Source organism: Pavona decussata, unplaced genomic scaffold, assembly GCF_977016875.1.
Source record: "Pavona decussata unplaced genomic scaffold, jaPavDecu1.1 SCAFFOLD_28, whole genome shotgun sequence".
Lineage (NCBI taxonomy): Eukaryota > Metazoa > Cnidaria > Anthozoa > Scleractinia > Agariciidae > Pavona > Pavona decussata.
The window spans coordinates 1186157-1196581 of NW_028145451.1; the positions used below are offsets into that span (position 1 = coordinate 1186157).

The window sequence follows — 10425 nt, forward strand, 5'->3', positions numbered from 1 at the left end:
CAGCAACGCAACTGCCAAATTTGGCGACTTATCGCATGGTTGATATAAAATATCTGCCAGGTTTGATTGAATTTTTTTGAAGCTTTTTCTAAGGGCCTAACCAAGCGCAACTTTAACAACACGGTCTCGCCTCAAACAATGAATCGTTTCACAGTCGGCTGGGTTCTGTTTGTATTTTGTGTGGGTCTTGTGTTAGGTAAACCGACTAAGCACAAATCAACCGCGAAAAAGATCGTCAAAAGATGGGACCTTCTGGTCAACCAAGACCGTAAGTTTATTTTTATTAATAAGATTATTTAAGGTTTAATGTTAATAATGCTGATAATTTTTAGAGCAAAAATGGATCAATCAGATATAGCAACTGTCTCTGAGCTTCTAGTTTATTGTGATTTTATGTGGGCTTTTTTAATGTCGGGTAACTCATGCGAGGCACCTGTTTACTTTAGTCAGCATGCCGTGTAGTAAACCTTGCTCAGAGACGTTGAGCGTCCGTTAACCCTTACAATTTCAAGAGCGCCTCTTAAATTAACTGCACAAAATTTCATTATTTGTGGTAAAGAACTACAGTCGAGTGAGTAGCTGTACTGACAGGAAATTGCTGTTTAAAATCTTTCTTTGGAACGGTCAAATGTAAGGCTGGGCCTCGTCCTCAGATTCAGAAGAAAAATGCACCTTGTACAGCACATATCTAGTAACAAACCGCATCTCAGGAAAATACTGCTGAAGATCTTTAATCATGTGAGTGGTTGCACCTAATTGACGAGGATTTTATTTTCATACGAAGAAGTTATGAATACCTTGTGTAGCATGATAAACAGTACCACAGGAAAGTACCGCCTGATAACTTTGATTTTCATTATCACGGTCAAGGCTTTCATCCACATATCGGCGCATAACTGTATAGACGCCCAGCATGTGTGATGCTGGCGCTGAAATGAAAAGTTAACTAATTAGGCTTGCTTGAGAATTAAAAAAGACTAGGAGCCATCCAGGTAAACGTGATAGTAAATTGTTCTTTGCACCTCTGTAGAGTTGGAATCAGCCATACAAAGTCGAAACGTTAAAAAGGATTTGCTGTGATAAGATTCCTTGATAACTTTGAGTTAGAAGAATCCCATACCTGTTAGTCTCATTAGAGATCGAATTATCCCAGAGATTTCAACAACACGTGGGTGCAAAGTAAACTTGTTGGCAATGTCTAGAAATCAGTAGAAGCTAGCGAACGTCTCATTTAAAAATCTCCAAGGTTACGGTACATGGAATATACGTGAGTTGCTGATATAAAGCTCATCGCTAACTCATAAATATCGTTATATATCGAACTGAATTGATTAATTGATCAATGCTCAACTGTTTTCACATTTAATTGCATTATGACCATTCAAATGAAAGCTATCCTGCAGCATTGTTCAGTAATTGTGCTACAGAAAAGGGCGGTGATACAGTCGACTCCCGATAACTCGAACCTTCAAGGGAAATTAAAAAAGGTTCGAGTTATCGGGAGTTCGAGTTTTCGAGGGTAAAATTAAACACTTTAAATGAAATCTGGAAGTGGCCGTTCTTGTTGTGTTGCACATATCTGTTATTTTGTTCAAGCTCTTGGATGAAATATCCAAAGCATGCCGTGGTGTGATGTTATTTATTATGCAGTACAATTTGGAGCTAAAGACGTGTGACCACACAAATGAAAGCTAGTTATTGAACCGTGCTGCATGCATTGGTTCTGGCTTAAGTTCTGAGTATAAAATTCTAAAGTCTGACCATACGAATCAAGGCAAAATTAGCAGTACATCTGTTTTAGAGCGTAAAATATTTTGCTCTAGTCGTTACATGCATATTTACGACTCTGTTGTGGACAAATTCTCGAGTGTGACCGTTCCGGTAAAGATGCAATCCCTCGGGATCAAACGTTGAGGGGTCGGGTAGGGTGAAAAGCCCTGTGATTTTCACTTGAGTTCTGATTTGTGACTTCCAGATATAAAGGCTTGCCGATATACAGAGGTTGATATTGTTCGTTTCGTTAGGCAAACAAAAAAAAAATAGTGTTTTACCGCTGTTATCCGGCTGAACGCCATAAAAGGAGAGAAAGACCTGTTCCTCCTAAACGGTCGTATTAAAGTTAGCAGGTATTTCATGTCTTGGTTGGAAATTTTGACAAGCAAAATTCATGCATAATTCATAAGATTGCCAGATTATTGTTGTAACGTAAGGAAGTTGCTGCGAACGCGCTCGCGCCTGGCGGGTTTGTGAACCGTAAGAGAGAAATCCTAGGCATCTATCCTAACGTTCGCCTTATTTCTTGGACACTGAAGCTGACAAAATGAGGCTAAGTGTTTTGTTGATCCTTCTTGTGCTTATTGCAATTTGTGCGGCTAAATCATCGAAGAGCAAGTCGCAAAAAGCCACTGCCAAAAGCATAACAAGCAAGGTGATCGAAACGAAAAACCACAAAGACGCTAAACACAAGGATGCTGGTAAGAAACACAAGACTAGCAGCAAAAAACACGACTCGAAGAAGAAGGACAAAGCTCATAAGAACGCTGATAAGACCGGTGCCAAAACCGTTGCTGACAAGGGCGTGAATAAAACCGATGACAAGCTTGCCAACAAGACTGCTAGTGTAGAAAAGAACGAAAATAGCACCAAAGGTAAACCTTGCAATATTTTAAGAATCGAGTTTGGATTGTTGATGATCAGGGTGAGTCGTTTGTTATGACAGGTACCAGATAGCTTTACAAATAAATTGAGGACCATTTGTTGGGAAGATAATTCTGTTATTCAACGTGAAATAGGCCATGTTCCCGAAGTGACAGAACGATATCGAGATTACGACGAAGTGTTAAGGAATTTGAGCGTTTTCAATTTAGCTCACGGCAACAGAGCCCGAGACGGTCTCTCAAAGGACACTCACACACAAAGCGAACACAGTTTTCCTCACAGAATGTTTCTATTTTGTCTAATTAAAGAAATAAGGAAATGGACACACACATACATTAATACGTATGTTTACTTATATTGAAGTTTTCAGCTTTTATCTGAAGTCTCTAAGTTAGAATAAATTCATGTTAGCTGAAAGTCGGCCAAACACCGTTAATAATGCGCTCTTAACGTGGTGGCTATTCAATCACAATATTTAATTAACTCGTTGTCTTAAATCTTCTGAACTTAATACGTTTATCGTTGAGTGAATCATCAAGACGTTAACATCTGAAGTAATTTCTGTATTTATCTCTAAAGTTAAGGACCAAAAGGTCAAGACGAGAAGTCCACCAGACATGCATTATTCATGAGATAGTTCGAAAAATTTCCCTTATTAGCTTCGGCAAAAGTTTCTTCTAAAATTTTGTCTTTTCGAAACAGCTGGGCTTGATATTAACTCCGAAGTCTAAGTATATGGTTAGTTACTATTTTCAAAAATGTTATCATATTTTTTTCGTATTTATAAAGTATTTACACATTCCGGTGTAGTCTAAATTACGTTGCCATAGAAACTGTTTGTTCAATGCTAGATATCAAGCATTTCGCTGATTTGAGACTAAAAGTTGTCAGTTAAATTAAGAGTTAAGTTTTTATTGCCTTGTTTTAATTACACATTTCATTGTTCTTTATTTAGTACGGAGGTACTCTATCTCCTGCTCTTCTTGTGTTAAAAATTGGTACCTGCAGGTTGCAAGATAAGGGGCGATAATCTAGGGGGTCGCAATGCTCCAAGTCACTTCATGCTACAGATTGGGGCTAACCGTTGTTTCATGGGAGTTACTTCAAATAAACCTTCTTGAGTCTTTCAAAAAGACCAACATAACGCCGAAAAGATATATTTAATATGTAATGTAAACAATTCCACATAAATTAGCATATTACACCGATACTTTTGGCCCTACACTGGCTCCCAGTGCGCTTCTCACTTATAAGGCTCTAAATGGACTGGCACCGAGCTACATCAGAGATCTATTGAGATACAAGAACTCGGGCCGTGCATGCTTAAAGATCTTCAAACAACCGGTTGCTTGGTGAGCCTGCGGGCCTAGCTTAAAACATATGATGATAGGGCATACGGTAGCAGGACTGCAACTATGGAATAAATTACCATTACATGTTAGGCAATCATCATCGGTAGCAGTATTTAAAACTAAGCTTAAGAATTATCTGTTTAAGGATGCAGTTGATTTATAATTTTTATAATTTTATTCTGTGTAAATTTTTTTAAAAGTATTGTTGTAAAGCACTATGGACAGCTAGTGGATTATGGCGCTCAAGAAATGTATTCTAATTTTTAATTTAATTTTAATTATGAGTGATATAATTCGAAGTCTAATAGACCTTTATCACTCGGCGTCCATGTTGAGTCTCAGGAGAATAAAAAGCTTTGCTTTTGCACACGGCAAGCCTCGCTCTGAATTCGCGTCTGGGCGAGGCTGTGGTGCAAAAACAAAGCTTTTATTCTCCTGAGACTCAACATGGCCGCCGAGTGATAAAGGTCTGTTTCACCGTGCAACATCAGCACAGAGTGAGCCTGAATTACTAATCTTTATTGGATGAGCTTGAAACGTGCATGCAATCTGATTGGTTGAGGTACAGACTGTTAAGTGAGTGGATAGAATCCTCAAGTGTAGTGAGGAAATTTCAAATTTTGTGTGATGCTGTTTGTTAGTTTTTCTACTTAGTAGATAAAGCAGCATCAAACTTTAATTTTCTTTCTTCATTATTACTATTATTAGTTTTGGATTTTAATTAAATTGTGATTTTGTGCGCTCTTAGCATTGAAAGAGTTCAAAAGGTGCAATGTAGAATAGACCAGTCTTTCATAGGTAGTGATGGCCGCGTAAAATCAACCTCACCTCACTGTCAATCGTTTTGGTCATAAAATATCATAATATTAAATTGGTTGAGGTTGATTGGAATACAGTCTAAACACCTTTGCTTATGAGATGATCTGTTTAATCAAAATGACAGAAACCCTTTGGTTTTTGTTCTTGCTTCCTACAGCAACTTTGTTGAAGAACCCACCAGCCGACTGTCAGAAAATCATCGATGAATACTCCAACGGAAAGATTCTCATGTATGAATACAAAATTCAAATGGGGCGCTGTTTGAAAAAAGCTAAGGAAGGAGGTAATATCTGTTGACATCTCTCGGGTATCAATGATTGACAGTTCCTTGATTGACAGATATCATAACTTACTAACCCACTAACCATTAACCACTAACCAACGTAACACGTTAATAACAGATAGCGCAGCCGATGCGGACGTGAAATCAGCGTTGTTACGTCCCGACGACAGCCCGAAAGAAGATTCAGATCAGGCAGTTAATGTCAGGCCGTTCAACGAACAGGAGAAAGAGAAACACTACGATGATGACTATGATACTAACCTTGACGAATCTCGTGAGAATGATAACAATAATGATAATGATTACAGTGATGACGAAGACGATGACGAAGAACCTGACGAACAAGCAGGTGTGACTGGATAAACCGGTTATGAAAAATATAATTGATTATCAAGTGTAACCACGAACCATGAACGGCGGAGGGAAGGGAGTGGGAGGGGGGGGGGGGTGGAATTCGAGGGTAGGGCAGGGTAGGATAAAAAAAGACTTGTTTATAAATGTCATCAAAAGAATATGATAATCTCTTGATTTTGTAAATCTTAGGAGACTTTTAAACCACGGTACTGTTTTGGTTGACATGGATCAAGGTTCAAGGGGTAGATTTTTTTGTAAAAAAAAAAATGTCTAACTGGTATAGTGTTTTTGTGATGCTGATAACACTATATTTGCTGTATCGAAATAGCAAAATCACAAGTCACTCATTATGGATGAAGAAAATACGAGCATGAACTGAATTAACAGTTTTTTTTGTGGGATCAATGAGTCCCTACCATGGGTAGCAGAGGTTTCTCTCATGTCCTTTCCTGGAACAACAATCAGATCGCCCGCACGAGACATGGCCGCTTTAGCTCTAAGGGTAGACAGCTCCTTTGTGTTGTGAATGTTTTTTCGTTCAATTCCACCAAAAGGCAATTCCTTTTTTTACGATATTTACTGATAAAACAAAACAAAAAGAAAACAAAACTGCTCTTAAATTTATACCAAGGGTGATTAAAAAAGCTTTGCATCCGTTATGAAATTTTTGCTGATTCCATGAATGCCAGTTGCTGGTCAAGTATTTATTCTCCATCTGTCTTTGTTAATCATTTGCTAGATAAAAAGATGTTGGTTCCTGGCCCGCTCGGTTACCAGGCACCTAACGTACCCATGACAGCTAACATCATGCCAGCTCAACAGCAGCAAGAAATGCCGGGACAGCAAGCCGCCTCCTTTTACCCCAATATGGGTAAGGAAAAATAATATGGTATAATTATGTCCTAACAATTACAGTTGAACCCCTATTAAGTGGCCAACCTCGGGGAAATCCCTTCGGGGAAATGGCAAGTGGCCGCTTAATACGAGTTCGTCAGAAATCACCAAAAGGCGTGACAGAAACGTCAATTTATTTGAATACAAACACGCTTGGAGGCTTGTGACAAGTGTTTCAAGATCATTATAAGAATTTTGTGCCGACACAAGAACCACAACCGGGCCTTTTGTTAACACATTTTTGGACATTCCGTGTGCTGCAGTATTGTTGCACCACTCTGGTCTTGTATGAAAGTGGAAAACTTTGAAACTGCTAGGTTTTTGTATCAATCCAATCGTAAAATGAATGAGCAGATTACCGGACAGACACACCATACAATTTACCAATTTCCGTAGCCCGGCCGGTAGGGACCCCTTTTAATGTGAACAAATAAGTGCTTTGTTTTTTGTTTTGGTGTTTCTTTCCTATTTCATTACAAATATTGATCTTGTATAGTATAACAAAGACTCCATATCCTTCATATGTTCAAAATACGCTTGCATGGCCATGCTATTGAGACACCTGAAGAAGACCATTCACTCTCAATCGTACCACCCAAGGCCGTGACTCCCGCAACTTCCAGTACTACAGCAGCGCCCAGTGGACTGAACTAACACAAAAAGTACAGGTCAAACAATTCTGTTAAACAACCGATCTACCTGTAACTGCAACCTTGTTGTGATTTCTGATTCTAGGACAAACTCAATACAACACTGCCCCTGCACCGATACCACAGCAGAGCCAGGCAGCATTCGCTGCCAGTCCTATGAACCAATACCCGGCCAATCCCGTGCCTCTTCAACAAGCTGACCCAAACATGGCCATAAATCCTGTAGCTAAGAGTGACATTCCAGAGAGCGCACAGGTGAGAGGTGACTGTTTAATTAGTGCAACTTATTAGTTCTAATTTACACGTTGCAAGGTCAGTGTTGATCTCAGAGTTCCAGTCACATGAATAGGCCAATTCCGAGCTGCTTTGAATCTCATCATGAATGTGAGGTTTCGTGCATAGTTTTTATCTTGAAAACAGTTTTCATTCAGACGCAAACAAAACACATGGAAGCTTTGCACTTAGCCTCGCTCTCGTAATGAGCTTCAAAGCAACTCGGACTAATGGCCTATTACTGGACCCCAAGTTGTAACTTAACCATGTATGACATCAATGACAGTGTTGAAAATAGCCTTCAGTAATCAAGCTTTAACTGATTGTCTGCCCTCCTCATCGCACTGGAGGAATTTTGGCAAGCTCAAGGCATCCTCATAAGTCGACGCTGAAAAATAGTGCACATTGCCCTTTTATATGCCATCATTCAAGACGTCTGAAAGCTATTATTTAAATCTCTTAATCATTGAATTTGTACAGCCACAAGTTCCCGCATCCCAAGCAAATGCAGTTTTCGACCAATGGCGAGCTAGTAGTTTTGGCGCGGCAACAGCGGAGAAAAAAGACCAAACACCTGGCGCACCCGCGGTTCCCGCCAATGACCAGTTTGCCGAATTTATGAAGATGCAGTCCGCCAGTAGCAACAGCATGGAGGCAGCACCTGCGAGCCAGCAGACAGCTGTGCCAGCAGCCACACAGCAAAGAAGTGACATTCCACAGCTGCCAAATATGTTCCCTATGCAGCCCCAGGCCCCCAACACGGTTCCAGGCCAAGGCCAGGCTTTTTACATGCAACCAGAGGAGAACGGAGATTTTCCTGAAAGTCCATGAGAATAAAGTGAACTGTGCATTTTGACAGTGCTTATATGTAAAATTTGTTCATTTCGAGGGTGAGAACTCGAGGAGAAAATTCACCATGTGGAGTACGCCGTGATGTCTGCCAGAATTTTTCTCGTTATGAGAAGTTAGCACTTTATTACTCATTTGTCTACTTCCTTTTACGGTGAACTCTCTCCGAACAGTAAACAGAAACACCAGCGCTTGAATAAATATCTTATTTAGTTTCTAACTGTTTTGCAGCCCACTTACTTCAATAATTTATAAAGGTCAAGTGAACTCCCGACTGAGTCAGAAGTTTGGAGTGTTTACTTAGCGAGCCGTTTTGCCATTCCCTTTAATTATATTCCTTTTTTAAGAACCTCGATGCAATACTACTCACAGACATGAAGCTCAACGGTATCACGAAATCATGAAAGCAAATATACCGAGGAGGGTGGGGAGGGGGATGATGAATTCTTTCCCAGATCGGCACCCGCTGTCATAGAGGACGCTGTTGAAATCATCTCCGAGACCGAGACACACTGTATCGTCCATACCAAATAACACGTACAGATACTAGATCTTCGACGGGTATCATGTAAACGTAAACAGATCCACTAAAAGGAACCCACAGGACTACTTAATAGGTCACACTAAAATTGCCCTAAGCCACTGCAAGCAGTTTCGACACAACATAACGGTTACTTGGACATGAAAAAACTAGTGCCAAGACTAGAAAGCATTCTTGAACAGTTGTTTCGCTCTTATCGGGGCTCGGCTTGTCAGAAAGGCGAAGCTCGCACAGCGAGTCAGTGATACTTCACCCATTTCATACATGCTGCTAGTCATTCTGGAACAGAGCAAATTAAGAGCGGAGACTGGTTACCAGTGATGCCAAACGTTACCTCAAACCAGTCTGATCTCAAGAGGGTATAACTGGGGTTTACTAATAGCCGAGAATTAGCCAAAATTTTAATTGTCAGCTCAGCTGAAATGGCCCTTTTTTCATGGCTAGGAAACTTAAGAAAACTGTTAGCTGAGAAAGGTTAACTTCGCCTGAGTATAGTGTGAATTTTACTTGCAAATGACTTCTCCATAACTGTGTAGTTAATGACTGGAGAATAAGTTGTTACCGAAGATGGCTCGGAGTTCCTCATAAGTCGCGTGTTCGTCAAAAAATGACAAGCAGTGTTCTTAAAGTCTTGAAAGCGGTTGGCATCAGTCAAAATTTCTTTGGAAATGTTCGGATAATACTCGACACTATTCGGCTAATGAGAGAAACACCATTTTATTTCTACCATTTGATACAATAAAAAAACGCCAAAACACGCGAACTGAGATCTGGCGTAGCAGGGAAATAGTTTAAATTTTTAACTGATAGCTGAGAATCCAGCAAACCCATGCAGACTCTCAACTGATACTGCTGAAACGTAAAAAAAAAAAAAAAAAAAAAAAGAAAAAGAAAAAGAAAAAGAAAAAGAAAAAGAAAATGGGGTAGGCGGGTAGGGGAGGTCACAGTCAAACCAGCTTCTTTTAAAAAAAAAAGCAGTCTTAATTTGTCTCCATCTCTTTCAACACAGCACTAGTTACCTTGGCCAGCTTTGACGTGATTAGGACAGTGTTGCTGGGTTGTTGTCGTGGGAAGTCCTCGAGCTTGTAATCTGTACTTCCCGGGATCGACTTCCAGAGGGGGCATTTTCTGTGTTCATTTCTTTTTTTCTCTGCTTTTCCTCCAGACGGAGGTAATATTTTACCACTTTTACCGTCCTTAAAGCAACATTTACCCTAATGTAGCATTCTCATTCCAGTATTTGAAAATCGATGCGAAGTCCGCACTTCGGTCATCCTCGGAGACCGACTTCCGTTTAATCAGCGTTCGAGAGTTTCTACAGTTCATCGAATTAAGTGATATCATCACTCTTTTTACGGCGGTCGAGTGTTCTTCAGGTTAACTCCAAAAACATGTATTTTAATTGAAGGAGGAGAGAAACTTTAGCGAGCCGTGAGGGTATATCCTCTATGTGCTGAAGCGTATAGTTCGGCGCGTCGAAGTCGAACTCTTGGAAAATATCTGGCCTGAAAAGGAAAGTTGTGCCTTAGTTTCGGTAAATGGAAGGTTTTAACAGACATCTCTACTAACCGTTCTCTTTCTGGAATAATTTATTCGCTTTTTGTGTTGTTATTTTTTTTTTCGCCTAATGGCGGCTGATGGTAAATGCATTATACGTAGACTAATGAATGTTTTTGATTAAATTTCCGATTTATTTGATAAAAAGTTTACAGCCAATCGAGCGAGTGATTGACGGTGATTTTACCCCAACTG

General features: G+C 39.9%; 1 protein-coding gene across 3 annotated transcripts; it reads left to right on the forward strand.

Annotated features, from left to right (window-relative positions):
• Positions 1-8352, forward strand: LOC146484997 (uncharacterized). 3 transcript variants are annotated; one of them, XM_085103741.1, is made up of 6 exons: positions 1-268; positions 4987-5112; positions 5231-5461; positions 6206-6337; positions 7096-7265; positions 7764-8352. In XM_085103741.1, exons 1-6 carry the CDS (start codon positions 139-141, stop codon positions 8112-8114), a joined length of 1140 nt encoding a protein of 379 aa, XP_084959867.1. In that variant the 5' UTR covers positions 1-138; the 3' UTR covers positions 8115-8352. The 3 variants fall into 3 exon arrangements, with proteins under 3 accessions (XP_084959867.1, XP_084959866.1, XP_084959868.1); XM_085103740.1 differs by lacking the exon at positions 1-268 and adding an exon at positions 2187-2648; XM_085103742.1 differs by lacking the exons at positions 1-268; positions 5231-5461 and adding an exon at positions 2187-2648.
• The last annotated feature ends 2073 nt before the right edge of the window (positions 8353-10425 follow it).